Consider the following 15,505-nt stretch of genomic DNA (forward strand, 5'->3'; position numbering starts at 1 on the left):
CTGGAGTCAGGGAAGGTCCCAGAGGACTTGGAAAATGGCTAATGTAACCATCTCCCATTTCAGAAGGGAGTGAGGCAACAGGCAGGAAACTGTCACCCAGTTAGCCTGACCTCAATCATTGGTAATATTTTAGAATCCATTACTAAGGATGAAATTGCAGAATACTTAGAAGTTTGTGATAAAATAGGCCTGAGTTAGCATGGCTTTGTCAAAGAGATGTCTTGCCCAACGAATCTGTTAGAATTCTTTGAGGTGGTAACAGGCAAGTTAGACAAAGGAGAACCATTTGGATTTCTAGAAGGCCTTTGACAAGATATCGCATAAGAGGCTGTGAAATAAAATGAGAACCTGGTGCTAGGGGCAAGGTACTGGCATGTATAGAGGATTGGCTGACTGGCAGAAGGCAGAGATTAGGGATAAAGGGGTCTTTTTTCAGGACAGCAGCTGATGGAGTTCCACAGGGGTCAGTTTTGGCATCAGAACTGTTCATGTTATACATTAACAATCTGGACAAAGGAAGTGAGGGCATTGTTGCTAAGTTTGCAGATGACAGAAAGATAGGTGGAGGGACAGGATAGGTGGAGGAGGTGGAAAGGCTTCCATAGGACTTGGACAAGCTAGGAGAGTGTGCAATGAAGTAGCAGATGGAATACAATATGGAAAAGTGTCAGGTTATGCACTTTGTAGGAAGAATAGAGCCATAGAGAATTTTCTCAATTTGGAAAGGCTTCAGAAATCTGAGCACAAAAGCGACTTAGGAGTCCTAGTTCAGGATTCTCTTAGATTAACATGTAGGCTTAGCTGGCAGGTGGGAAAGCAAATGTAATGTTAACATTCTTTTTGAAAGGGCCAGATAACAAGAGCAAGGATGTACTGCTGAGGCTGTATAAGGCTCTGCAGACTGCATTTGGAATATTGTGAGTACTTCTGGGCCCTGTATCTAAGGAAGGATGTTGGTATTGGAGGGGTTCTAGAGGCGGTTTGCAAGAATGATCCCAGGATGAGAAGCTTATCATTTGAGGTTTGGTTGAGGTCTCTGGGTCTGTATTTGATGGAGTTTAGAAGGATGAGGGGGGATCTGATTGAAACTTACAGAATGCTGAGAGACCTGGAGATGGAGAAGATGTTTCCACTTGTAGGAGAGACTTAGACCAGAGGGCACAGTCAAAGAGAGACAGGCCAAGTCATTGAGTGTATTTAAGACAGTGATAGACAGATTCTTGATTAGTGAGGGGATCAAACATTACAGGGAGAAGACAGGACAATGAGGCTGAGAAAATACCAGTCCTGATTGACTCAATGGACCAAATTGCCTAATTCTGGTCCTATATCTTATGATTCCCTCTACTCAGATACGGACCCTCCTACCTTTGAAATCTCCTGCCATCATTCACTTTTCAAAAAAATCCACAATTCTTCCTTCCATCCATCAGCCCATTTCAAATCTCCCTTTGCTCTCTGAAGTCCTTGAATGAGTATTTACCTCTCAAATTTGTGTCCGTCTTTCCTGGAGCTCCATGTTTGAATGCATCCAATCCACTTTTTGCCAAAGTACTGAAATAGCACCTATCAGAGTCACAGATGACATCCTATGTGGCTGTGATAAACTCTCCCTTTTACTTCTTCTTGACTTGCCTGCAATCTTTTAAATGGTTAACCACACCATACTCCTCCAGTGCTTCTCTTCTACCATGTGGTCCTGCACTCATTTTGGTTTTATTTTCACCTAGCTAGTTATGACCAGAAAATCACCTAAAACGGCTTCTCTTCTGGCTTCTGTTTTGTTATCATTGGAGTCACTGGAAGATTTGTTCTTGGCCCTAACTCTGTGTCATATGCATATTTTCCACATTGGCAACATCATCAGAAAACATAATATCACATTCCACATGTCAACTGATGACTTGCAGCTCTACCTAACCATGGAGAAGATGTTTCCACTTGTAGGAGAGACTAAGATCAAAGGCCACAGTCAAAGAGAGAGAGGCCAAGTCATTGAGTGTATTTAAGACAGTGATAGACAGATTCTTGATCCCTTTGATGCCTCCAATGTCTCTTATTTGTTACACTGCTTGTCCGACATCATGTACGAATTACCTTCAACTCAATATTAGGAAGGCAAACACCATTGCCCTCAGTCACTACCTCAAATCTCATTAGCACCAACTTTATTCCTCTCCCCGGCCACTGTCTAAAGCTTAATGAAACTGTGTGAACAGTCTTAGTGTTACATTTGACTTTGTGATAAGGTTCCAATCACATCGCTGCATGACCAACACTGCCCACGTCAACATATATAGCGTTGCTTTACTCCATCCTTGCCTCAGCTTATCTGCTACTGAAACCCTCATTACTGACTTTGTATTGACTTTGCTACAAGTAGAATTGACGATTCGATAGTTATCCTTGCTGGTCTGCCATCATAATTACATGTTCATTAAAATTTTCTTCCTCATTCTAAATCACAAACTCTTGTTCATGCATCACTGCACTATCCGCTGATCTAAATTATATTATGGTTGAAACTATGCAATTTTAAAATTAAATCCTCCATGAGCTTGGCTGTACACCTGCTACTAACCTCCAACTGCCATACAACTCTGTGTGAATTCTGCACCCTGCGGTGGTCTTGTGCATATTGCAAATTTTAATCAACAATCCTAATATTTCTTTATATGATGCTAAGTCAAATTTTGTTTGATAACACTCCTGTGAAGTACTTTGCAATGTTTCACAGTGTCAAGGTCAATGTATAAATTATTGTTGTTGTATAATAGCTTTTCTCTAAGAACTGTTTTCCTGTAGTAACTTATTTAAAATTGTCGAGGGCTTGTGTGAGGCAGAGAAGTTTGCAGAATGGAATGCATTACTTCCACTGAAACATATGTTTTAGAACGAACAGGTTCTAAAGCACTATGGCACCCTGCACCTAGTGTCTTTTCTATATAGCTAATGTGTAAGGAAGAGGTGGTATTCTTTGGCAGTGCTGTGTTATTGTTAAAGCATTGGAATTGCAACAATCCATGCTATTAGCATGGTAAAGTTGAAAATATGAAACCAATGTGTAACCAGGAGATTTAATTCTAAGAAAATGTGAGCACAGAAGACTGTCATGATTATCCTTTGCAGCTAATCCAACTCTATTGCTGTATACTTGGAGACATTTGTCTCAATGGTAACACCTCAGAAATTCAAAAGACTGCTCTAAACGGATTTGGAAATTCATCAAAGTCACCCAATAGGACGAATGCACCAGGATTGCTCCAACTTCTTCAGATCCAGCCAGCAACAGCACCAGGAGATGGTGAGTGCCAGGATAAAATGATAATTATATTATATAGATACAAATTTAATAATAAAGCACCAGACTAATTTACAAAAATATTACAACTATTACTTATGTTACGTTACTTTATCTACCTACTGATTAAAAACTTTACATGTTCAGTTTCTATGTGTGATTTAGCTTACTGTTGTCACGTTTATCTTGCTTTTTGATTAAATTTGTTCCTAATATAAAATTCGAAGTGCAAGCTTAGACTGTGCATTTAGACTGTGCAAATTTTGTGGTCAGTTGTGAATGAATAATGCCTGCGGTTCATTGTGTTTACAGTTGCCCACAGATTTCATTTAGACTTTTGAGAGAGAAATTTTGTATTTCGAGTTTTGAAGCTACATGGAGGTCTCTTCAAAGGGTTGTGTGAGAAATGCGGGCAGCACAAACAACAATCAGTGATTATTTTAACTCATACGTGGGACGAGGCTGTCACTGGTTGTGCCAGCATTTATTGCTTATCCCTCGTTGCTTGCCCTTGAAAAGTTGGTGGTGAGTGGCTGCCTTGAACCGCTGCAGTCCTTTTTGTGTAGGTACACCCACAATGCCATTAGGGAGGGAGTTCCAGGATTTTAACCCTGAAGGAATGTTGATATATTTCTCAGTCAGGATGGTGAGTGACTTGGAGGGGAACTTGCAGATCATGTTGTTCCTATATATTTCCTGGCCTTGTTCTTCTAGGTGGCAGTTGTCATGGATTTCGAAGGCGCTGACTAAGGAGCTTTCATGAATTTCTGCAGTGCACCTTGTGGCTTATCCAGCGATGGAGTGGCTTCTGGCGGTCCGAAGTGGTGATCTTTTGCCAGCGTGGTGCTGTCAGCCCAGCGGAGTGGGCTCCTGGCATGGTGGTTTTATACCGGTGTTACTGTCCTGTCAGTGGTCTGGCTTAATCTCCGGTGAATGCTTCTGGCCCAGTGTTTCTACGGCCTGGTGTGGCATCTTGATCCAGGTTGGCGATCTTTTCCTGGCGGTGTTTTCTTTGGCAGATGCTTTTAGCCTGGTGTTCCGACGGCCCTGTGTGGCGTTTCTCATCCGGGGTAGCAGTCTTGTCCAGCGGGGGTGTTCTTCAGCGGAGGCTTTCCGTCCAGTTTTTTCCGGTGGCCCAGCATTTGATGGTCTCATTCCAGCTGTGTGTTTCGTCTTTTGATCAGCTTCCTCCGAAACCAGGAGCCGTTAAATGGACTGTGATGAACTTTTGTCTTAAATTTACATTTTACTGTTACTTATGAATTTACTTATGACTTCTGTCATTAATAAAGGCGCCATGGTAAGGCGATTTATAACACTTTGTTGTATTTTTCTTGTAAAAGTACATATGACAATAAATTCTAAATTCTAATGTTACACACTGCTGGTACTGCACATTCGTGGTGGAGAAAGTTGATGTTTGTGGAGGTGATGCAATTAAGTGCGCTATTTTGTCCTGAACGATGTCAAGCTTTTTTTTTTAAAGAGTCTTGTTGAAGGTGCACTCATCCAGGCAACTGGGGAGTGTTCCATCATGCTCCTGACTGTACTTTGTAGATGGTTGACAGACTTTGGGGAGTCAGGAAGTGAGTTGCTGCAGTCTTCCTAGTCTCTGACCTGCTCTTGTAGCCAGAGTAATTATATGCCTTGTTCAGTTCAGTTTCTTGTTCATAGCAATGTCCAGGATGTTGATTATAGAGGATTCAACAATGGTAATGCCATTGAATGTCGAGAGGCAATGGCTCGCTTATCGGAAATGGTCATTCTCTGGCACTTGTGTGACACCAATGGCAGATGCCATTTATGAGCCCAAGCCTTGATGTTGCTCGGGTCCTGCTGAATATGGGCATGATCTCAATATATGAGGATTTGTGAATTTGTTGAAGATTATGCAATCGTCAGCAAACATGCCCACTTCTAACCTAATGATGGAGTGAAGGTCATCATCTTCCCTTGTGCATAATATGACTCCTTTCTCCCAATGTTCATTGACTCCAGTTTTGCCAGGGCTCCTTGATAGTACAATTATTCTAATCTGACCTTGATGTCAAGGGGCAGCAACTCTCACTTCCTCTCTGGAGTTCAGATGTTTTGTCTATGTTTGGATAAAGGTTGTAATGAGATCAAGAGCTGAATGGCTCTGATGGAACCCAAACTGAGCATGAGTGAACAGATAATTGCTCATCATGTGCTACTTGATAGCATTGTTATGGCATCTTCCTTCATGATGGAGGCCACCCTCGTGGGTATGGAATTTGGCTATCAGCCTCTGCTCAGCAATTTTGCACTGTTGTGTATCTCAAAGTCCAACTTGGACAATGCTTACCGGAAGATCGGCGACTGAATGTCCTTGACCCCTGAAATGTTCCCCCACTGGGAGGGAATAGCCATGTCTGGTGATCGTTGTGCGGTGTCCATTCATCCATTGTCATAGTGTTTGCATGGTCTCACCAATATACCATGCCTCGGGGCATCCTTGCCTGCATTATATGAGATAGACAACATTCGCCGAGTCACATGAGTATTTGCTGTGTACGTGGTGGGTGGGGTTCCCATGTTTGATGGTAGTATCCATGTCGATGATCTGATGTCTTGCAGAGGTTGCCATGACAGGGTTGTGTAGTGTTGTTGGTTGATGCTGTCCTGAAGACTGGGTAGTTTGCTGCAAACAATAGTCTGTTTTAGGTTTGGCGGTTGTTTGAAGGCAAGAAGTGGAGGCATAGGGAAAATCGTGGTGAGGTACACATTGTCATCAATAATGTTTTGAAGACTGCGAAGAACATGGCGTAGTTTCTCCACTCCAGGGAAGTACTGGATGACAAAGGGTACCCTAATCGGTTGTATCTCATGTCTGTTTTCTGAGTTTTTTGCTGTGGCACAACAGAATTGGCGATTGATGAGTTGAGCCTGGTGTTGTGTGATTTTTGACCTCTTCTAAACTCCAGTGAGTACTCAACCTCTCCTCTTAAGACAGTCCCTCCATATTTGGTATCAGCCTAGTGAACCTTCTGCGGACTGCCTCCTATATCATTATATTTTTCTTTAGAAAAGGGGACCAAAACTGTTCACAGTATTCCAGCTGTGGTCTGACTACTTGTATAGTTTTAGCAAATTCTCCCTACTTTTATACTCCATTTCCTTTGAAATAAAGGTTAACATTCCGCTTGCTTTCTCTATTACCAGCTGAATTTGGATGTTAACTTTTTGCGATTCATTCATGAGGATTCTCAAATCCTCTGTTTGATAGCTTTCTGTATTATTTTTCCATTTAAATAACATTCAGCCCCTCCATTCTTCTTGCCAAAGTGCATAGCCTCACTTTTTCCCATGTTATATTTCATCTGCCAAGTTTTTGCCCATTTGCTTAATCTGTATCTAAACTCTTTGTGTCATCATCACCTCTTATCTTCCCACTTATTTTTGTGTCATCCACAAGCTTCACTATAATGCATTCACTTTCCTCATCATTAAATATATATTGTGAATAATTATGGCCCCAGCACTGGCCCCTGTGACTCTCCGCTAGTCACAGATTGCCATCCTGAAAATGCCCCCTTTATCCCAACTATCTCTATTCTATTAGTTAGCCAAGCCTCTGTGCATGCTAATCTCCTAATTCCAACACTATGGATTGTTTTCTTATTAAATAGCCTAACGTATGGCAATTTATCAAACACATTCTAAAAATCCAAATATATTACATCCACTGTGTCTCCTTTTTCCAACCTGCTTGCTTCCTCCTCAAAAGAAGTCAACTAAGTCTGTAGACTCATCTTCAAACTTATAAGTTCCTTTATCTTGCACTTTCTTTGGTTCTCTCAACACACCTCTCCTGTCCTTTTTTCCTTTCAAATATTCAAGAATTCCAACAACACCGGTTGCTGAAAAGACCAAGAAGACAGTGATGATGAAGGCACAATATCACTTGATTTCGTACTCATTGCCAGCCACTCTGATGCTGGCAATACATATATCTTAAAGAATGATATAAGGTTAGGATCTGTGCATGTTGAAATATTTGGCACAAATATCCTGTTGTCAGACATGAGGACAAGGATAGTGTAGGAACCAGCTCACCAGTGTGGAGATGAAGTATAAATTCTGCTGCAAAATACTTTGATGAGAGCTACACTGGACATCAGAAAACCTGCTCTCATGTCAAAAATCATGGAGAATTCCAGCACAAATTCAATACAGGGATTTGCACAGTGCTTGAAGCTCATTTTCTAGCATAAGACTGATGCCCAATTCAAAAAACACCCTTGTAGAACTAACCTTAATGAAGCTTCTGATGGTCAATATTTCTGCTCCTATAGTACAAAAGCAGCTCCCATCAAAAATCTGAATGAGGTAGTGCAATAGTACAGTCATTCATACTCAGGGAGTTGCCATTATGTGCGTTAATATGAATGTTCAAGTAGGATTTCTTGGTGTCATAGTTGTATAAATAGCTGTTCTCCGACTCTGGACATACTCAGCATGAACATCTCAGAATGTCAGCAAAGATATTCTACTTTGTACTTCTGTTCGATTGCAAAATCAGCTTGATTCAAATGCTTCAGTCTTGCCTTTTGCACATGTTCTGGGCTCCCCCATCACTAAGGATGAAAATATTTGTGGAGCCTCCTCCTCCTCTGAGTTGTTTAATTGCATTCCATCATTCATGACTTGATATGGCTGAACAGCAGAGCTTAGATCTACTCCATTGGTTTTGGATTGTTCAGCTCAATCTATTGGATGCTGCTTTTGCTGCTTGGTATACAAGTAGTTTTGTTTTATCACTTCACCGGGTTGACATCTCATTTTTACGTATACCTGGTGCTGCTCCTGCTGTGCCCTCCAGCACTCTTCATTGAAGCAGGCTTAGTGATAATGGCAAAGTGAGGGTTATGCCAGGCCATGAAGTTACAGATATTTGTTGAATATAATTCTGTTGCTGATGGTCCAAAGCACATTGTGGTTGCCCAGTCTTGAATTGCTGCTAAATTTCAGCTCCTCTTCCTCTTCTTCCTCTTATATTTCCTCTTCTTTATCCTCTCCTTTTCTATAACCTCCCATCCTCCTCCCTCTTCTAGTAACTAGCCCTGCTCTGAATTGCTCTTCATATACAAATGCATGGAATGTACATAGTAAATTCTGATGGAAAACTAGCAAAAAATATAAAAACAGATATCAAAAGCTTCTATATGTATAAAAAAAAGGGAGTAGCTAAAGTGAATATCGGTTGATTGCAGGATGAAACTGGGGAGTTAATAATGGAGAACACAGAAATAGCAGTGACACTAAATCAATATTTTGCCTCAGTTTTCATGATGGAGGATATTAGTACCATCTCAACAGTAACAGGGAATGCAGAGGTCACAGAAAGAGGGAAAGAGAAATTTAGAACAATCATTTTCATTAGGGAAAAGGTACTGAGCAAACTCAAGGGCAATCAAGTCCCTAAGGCCTGATGGCCCACATCTTAGGGTCTTAAAGGAAATGGCAGCAGAGATACTGTAGGTTCTGCTATAATGTGATAGTTTCATTCCTATGCAACATCGTGTTATAGAAAATTGCACTATAGAAGTAACGGTGCCTATGGGAAAAGCAGTGTTCGAGGCAGACCAGCAAAAAAATCACTCAAAATTGCTGAAAAACCTAACACAAAGAATAGTGCAGTTTGAATAAATGTTTAATTCATATCTAATAATTAAATAAAAGTAAATTTAACACCTTACCTTGAAAAAATGTCAAGATGACTTGATGGGGGCGGAGGTTTTGAGGTTGCTATGTTGTTAATGCAGGGGCTGAGGATCATCATTGTCATCATCAGCATCAGCACCAGGTGCAGTTGTGGTTGCAGGTTTAGGGCGAAAAATAGTTAATCCAGAAGTGGATGGCTGTGGTTCTTTGTCTTCTTGGGGATTGGCTTCATGAAGAAGCTGTTCATAAGGTGCCAAATAAGATCTTATTCCACGAACTGCTACCCTGCTGTGTTCTGCACTGTGATCATTGTTGTCTAAGATCTGCAACTGCTTCTTAATTTCCTTCAGGATCGAAGACAAAACAGAAGTGGAAAGCTCTCATGGTGCTGCATTCTGGACTTCATTTTCTTCATTTCCACCTTCCATTTCACCCTCAGCGACAAGTTGTTGTAGATCAGCTGTAGAGACGTCTTCACAGTGGGACTCAAACAGTTCTTCAACATCTTCACTCTCCACTTCTTCAAATCCAACTTGCTTCAAGATCAACACAATGTTCTTTGAGTCTTGGGAGCTCTTCTGACAGATCAAAGCCTTTAAAATCTTGAAAAAAATCTGGGAGAAGCTTCTGCCAAACTGCATGCAAGCAGTCCTTACTGACATCACCCCAGGCATCCATGATAATGTCAATTGCTTTTTTGATGTTAAAACTCTTCCAAAATTGAAGAACATTGTCCTTATGCCCCTCAGCGGCTGCAATCAGCCTCTTAAATGTGCACACTTAACTAATAAGCTTTAAAAGCTGCTATTACATCCTGGTCCGTGGGTTGAAGGAGAGATGTTATGTTTGGAGGTAGAAATAGCACTTTGTTTTCAGAAAGCTCAGCAATGGTGGGAGAATGGCTTGGCTCATTATCCAGGATAAGGTACAACGGTAATTAAGAAGGCAAATGGAATTTTGTCATTCATTGCTAGAGGGATTGAGTTGAAAAGCAAGGAGGTTATATTGCATCAGAGATAGCAGGACTGCAGATGCTGGAGAATCCGAGACAACAAGGTGCAGAGCTGGATGAACACAGCAGGCCAAGCAGCATCAGAGGAGCAGGAAGGCTGACATTTTGGGCCTAGACCCTTCATCAGAAATGGGGGAGGGGAAGGGGGTTCTGAAATAAATAGGGAAAGGGGGGGAGGCGGATAGAAGATGGATAGACGAGAAGATAGGTGGAGAGGAAACAGACAGGTCGAAGAGGCAGGGATGGAGCCAGTAAAAGTGAGTGTAGGTGGGGAGTTAGAGAGGGGATAGGTCAGTCCAGGGAGGACAGACAGGTCAAGGGGGCGGGATGAGGTTAGTAGGTAGGAGATGGGGGTGGGGCTTGAGGTGGGAGGAGGGGATAGGTGGGAGGAAGAACAGGTTAGGGAGGCGGGGAGAGCTGGGCTGGTTTTGGGATGACATGTCCATCCTGGGCCTCCTGCAGTGCCACAACAATGCCACCCGAAGGTTGCAGGAACAGCAACTCATATTCCGCTTGGGAACCCTGCAGCCCAATGGTATCAATGTGGATTTCACAAGCTTCAAAATCTCCCCTCCCCCTACCGCATCCCAAAACCAGTCCAGCTCGTCCCCGCCTCCCTAACCTGTTCTTCCTCCCACCTATCCCCTCCCCCCCCCTCAAGCCCCACCCCCATCTCCTACCTACTAACCTCATCCCGCCCCCTTGACCCGTCCTCCCTGGACTGACCTATCCCCTCCCTAACTCCCCACCTACACTCACCTTTACTGGCTCCATCCCTGCCTCTTCGACCTGTCTGTTTCCTCTCCACCTATCTTCTCGTCTATCCATCTTCTATCTGCCTCCCCCTCTCTCCCTATTTATTTCAGAACCCCCTTCCCCTCCCCATTTCTGATGAAGGGTCTAGGCCCGAAACGTCAGCCTTTCTGCTCCTATGATGCTGCTTGGCCTGCTGTGTTCATCCAGCTCTGCACCTTGTTGCCTGAGGTTATATTGCAGCTGTATAGGGTACTGGCACAGGAGGGGGTGCAGAGATTTACTAGGTTGATTCCAGAGTTAAGAGGATTGGCTTATGAGAAGAGGCTGAATAGACTGGGAATATATTTATTGGAATTTAGAAGAAAGAGGGGGCATCTTATAGAAACATATAAAATTATGAAGGGAATAGATAAAAGAGAAGCAGGGAGGATGTTTCTACTGGCAGGTGAAACTAGAACAAGAGGGCATAGCCTCAAAATAAGGGGTACCAGATTTAGGACTGAATTGAGAAGGAACTTCTTCACCCAAAGGATTACTAATCTGTGGAATTCCCTGCCCAGTGAAGTAATTGAAGCTTCCTCATTGAATGTTTTTAAAGCTAAGATGGATAATTTTTTGAATAGTAACGGAATTAAGAGTTATGTGAGAGGTGGGTAAGTGGAACTGAGGCCATGAAAAGATCAGCCATGATTTTATTGAATGGCAGAGCAGGTTTGAAGGGCCAGATGGCCTACTCCTGCTTTTGGTTCTTATGCTCTTATGTTTTAAGGAAGTAATAACAGGACATTTGGAAAGTTAAAACACAATCGATAAGAGTCAGCACAGTTTTATAAGGAGTAAATCATATTTGACGAATTTTCCAGAGATCTTTGAAGATATGGACTTCAATAAGGTGTTCAACAAGGTTCTGAATGGTAGACTGGTTAACAAGGATAGATCACAATTAATACAGGGGGAACTAGCCATCTGGATACAAAATTGGTGAGATGGTAGGAGACAGAGGGTGGTGGTGGAGGGTTGCTTTTCGGACTGGAAGCCTGTGACCAGACATTGTATGCCTCTGTGACACTATGTGACGAGCAAAGTGGATAATGGGTATCCTTTTGATGTAGTATATTTGGACTTCCAGGTGAATTTGATATGGTGCCACACAAAAGGTTAATACACAAGGTAAGATCACAGGGGTAATTTATTAGCTTGGAAGGAGGATTGGCTAAACAACAGAAAGCAGAGAGTCAGAATAAATGAGTCTTTTCTGGTTGGCAAGCTATAACTAATGGAGTGCCACAGTGCTTGGTCCTTGGGCCACAAATATTTACAATCTATATTCATGACCTGAATGCAGGAATAGAAGATACTAAAGCCAAACTTGTCAGATGACAGTAAAACAGACGGAAAATTAAGTTGCAATGACGAAATTAGAAATTTACAAATGCGTATGCATAGGTTAGGTGAAGGGGCCATAATTTGGTGGATGGAATTTAACATGAGTTAGTATGAGGTCATAGAATAGAAAGAATGAATAGAAGGGCAATTTACTACCTAAGTGGAGAGAAAAGTCAGAGTGCTTCAGTGCAGAGAGATCTGGGTGTTCTCCTGCACGAATCACAGAAGACTAGCATGCAAGTACAGCAGGAAATAAGGAAGGCAAATGTAATTTTGGGATTTATTGCTAAAGGAAAAGAGTATATAAGTAGGGAAGTGTTGCTGCAACTATATTAGGTATCAGTGAAACTGCACTTGGAATTTTGTGAGCAATTTTGGTTCCCTTACTTGAGGACAGATATAGTTGCATTGGAGGCAGTTCAGAGAAGGTTCACAAGATTGATTCCAGAGATGGGCACTTGTTATCACATAGTCTGGTATTAAACACAACACATCGTTAGCCAATAACAGTCTCCATTAATAGCTATTCACCCTCCTAGCCAAATTGTTATCAACTCCTTTGTCCAACTGTTATTGTCTCTTGTAAAAATCAAAAGATCGAAAAGAAAAATCAAAAAATCAAAAGAAATTGAAAGATGTTCTTCTCTCTCTTTGTGCTATATCACCACCTATTGTTTACTCCTTACCCCTTCCCCCCACACTGTCTTCTGCATGTAAACCAACATTTTCCCAGCTACTACCATTCGACCTGAAACATTAACTCTGATTTCTCTATGCTGGACTTGCTGAGCTTTTCCAGCAATTTCTGTTTTTGTTTCGGAGATGAGAGGTTTGTCTTATGAGGAGAGTTTGAGCAGGTTAGACCTATACTCTCTAGAGTTTAGAAGAATAAGAGGAGATCTAATTGAGAATTATAAGGTGCTAAAGGTGATTGACAAAGTATATATAGGGAGGATGTTTCCTCATATGGGACAATCTAGAATGAGAGGACAGAGTTTTAGGATAAGGGGTGGAAGATTTAAAACAGAGATGAGGAGAAATTACTTCTCTCAAAAGGTCATGAATCTGTGGAATTCACTACCCCAGGGTGGATATTGGTTTGCTGAGTAAATTTAAGAGGAGATGTTCAGATTTTTAATTAGTAATGGGTTGGAGGGTTATTGGGAGTAGGCAGGAAAGTGGAATTGAGGCTGTGATGACATCAGCCATGATTGTATTGAATGGCGGATCAGGTTGGAGGGGCTAAATTGCTTACTCCTGCTCCTGATTCTTTTGTTCCTGTATCACACAACTACAAGCTATTCAGTCCAACCAATGTCAGTAAAACAAAGAACTGTGGCCGTTGGAGATTTGAAACAAAAGCAGAAATTGCTGGCAAAACTCAACAGGTCTAGCAGCACCTGCGGGAAGAAAACAGAGTTTAACATTTTGAGTCTGGTAATTTTTCATCAGAATTCACCAGACTGGAAATGTAAACTCTGCTTTCTCCTCACAGATGCTGCCATACCTGCTGAGATTTACCAGAAATTTTTGTTTTTGTTTCTGTATATGTTGGTGTTCATATCCTACTTGAATCTCCATCCACTTGGCCTCTTCAGAATCTATCAGCACAACCATCTTTTCCTTCCCCCCTTATATTCTATCGACCTTCCCCTTAAATATATTTATACAATCCATTTTAACAACTTCCTGTGGTAGAGAATTCCATGTTCTCACCATTCTTGGATACAGGAGCTCCTTCTAAATTCCTTTTTGAGTTTTTGATGACTTCTCTGCTGAGTAACACCACACTCCCAACTGATTTGACATCATTTGGATATTGCTTCTGTTCATTCTCCCAGTCATGCTTTATTCCAAGAGGAAGGCCTACTAACACACCCATGTCTAGAAGCGGCAGGTTTGTGCAAGCCCTGAGATTAGTAAAACATATTTCAACAACTGACACATCATCCGCTCTCTACTTTCAAAGCTTAAAAAAACCATAGGAAACACCAAATCATGCAGAATTCAGCAATAACCTTAACAAATAAGTAAGCAACTAATCTGTAAGTCATTGATGATGCTTTTGAATAGTACTAATGATGTGTGTAGAGTAGTGGGATGGATTGGTAGGGTTGGTATCCAGACAAGTTACTGCTTCCTTGTCCTAAAAGGCAAATTTTACTTAAAAGGGCCATTATTGAGCCATTGCCATTCTTTTTGCAAAATTGATTGTGATTCATTTAAAATCAGTTTCATTTTATTCATTTCTAAAATAGGTCTGACACAGGAAATACCAGCATTTATTATCCATCCTATATTGTGTGCAAAATAATACATTGATTTTGTTGCTTTAGAATGTGTGATATGTCTTTTAGAATATATCTTTTAATCACTCAGGAGTATTAAAATTGCAAATCATTGATAATTATCTACAATAATTACATTTTTGAGTTGACCTCTCTGATAGATTAGTTCCTATTTTTTGATTTCATAAAGTACTCAATGATAACAAATGGTGCTCATCATCCATAGAAATGTAAGCTTCTTACTATTCTATAGCTTGCCTAATTATCAAATTGAAAAAGGAGTTGATGAATATAGAGCACAATCCAATCAAAGAGATTTTCCACATTTGATCCCTGGTCACTGCCAAAGTAGCAGATCTCACCCGGTGCGGCTATAGTCACGCTAAAGTTGGTTTTAGTATTCATGGGCAAGGAGAAAAGGAAATTTGTCTCCTGATTCCAATATTGATCACTACTCAGTGACTCTTGCTAAAATGTACATACATGAGACTGGATTCACCATGATTCCCTCTCCCATATTCAAACAATCTTCAGAGTGTGAGCACAAATAATATCTGTAGAATCATACCCTCTTGTGAGTGTTATGTGTCAATAAGGAGAAATTTTTCTTTGCTGTGCCAAGTTCCAAGCAGAAAGCAAAATGATGAAATGACTACTTTCAGAATGATGTCATATATATTCAGTGGTATGTTGACCTATATTGAAGTCTATGTGAGTAATAAAACAGAAATGAAATTGCAATATTTGAGGTACTGTGACATTTGTGGTCTCTGTTAGAAACATGACTACAAGTTTGTAATTGTGGTTTCTGTCTTGTAATATCACTTGTGTCTCTTCTAAATTCCTTCTAGTGATATGGAAGTATGACAGCTGTACTCATTATATTCATAAGAACATAACATAAGAACATAAGAACGAGGAGCAGGAGTAGGTCATCTGGCCCCTCAAGCCTGCCCCGCCATTTAATAAGATCATTGCTGATCTTTTTGAGACTCAGCTCCACTTACCTGCCCACACACCATAACCCTTAATTCCTTTACTGTTCAAAAATTTATCTAGCCTCGCCTTAAACACATT

General features: G+C 41.1%; 1 protein-coding gene across 2 annotated transcripts in view; it reads left to right on the plus strand.

The window, feature by feature from the left end:
- tmem232 (transmembrane protein 232) overlaps positions 1 to 15,505 on the plus strand; it is a 74,842-nt gene that overhangs the window by 32,655 nt on the left and 26,682 nt on the right. For both annotated transcript variants that reach the window (XM_048595050.1, XM_048595051.1), the window contains exon 4: positions 3,130 to 3,304. In XM_048595050.1, the coding sequence (XP_048451007.1) occupies positions 3,130 to 3,304 (175 nt within the window). The remainder of the gene's footprint in view (positions 1 to 3,129; positions 3,305 to 15,505) is intronic.

Source organism: Rhincodon typus, chromosome 3 (genome assembly GCF_021869965.1).
Source record: "Rhincodon typus isolate 14 chromosome 3, sRhiTyp1.1, whole genome shotgun sequence".
NCBI classification, from domain to species: domain Eukaryota; kingdom Metazoa; phylum Chordata; class Chondrichthyes; order Orectolobiformes; family Rhincodontidae; genus Rhincodon; species Rhincodon typus.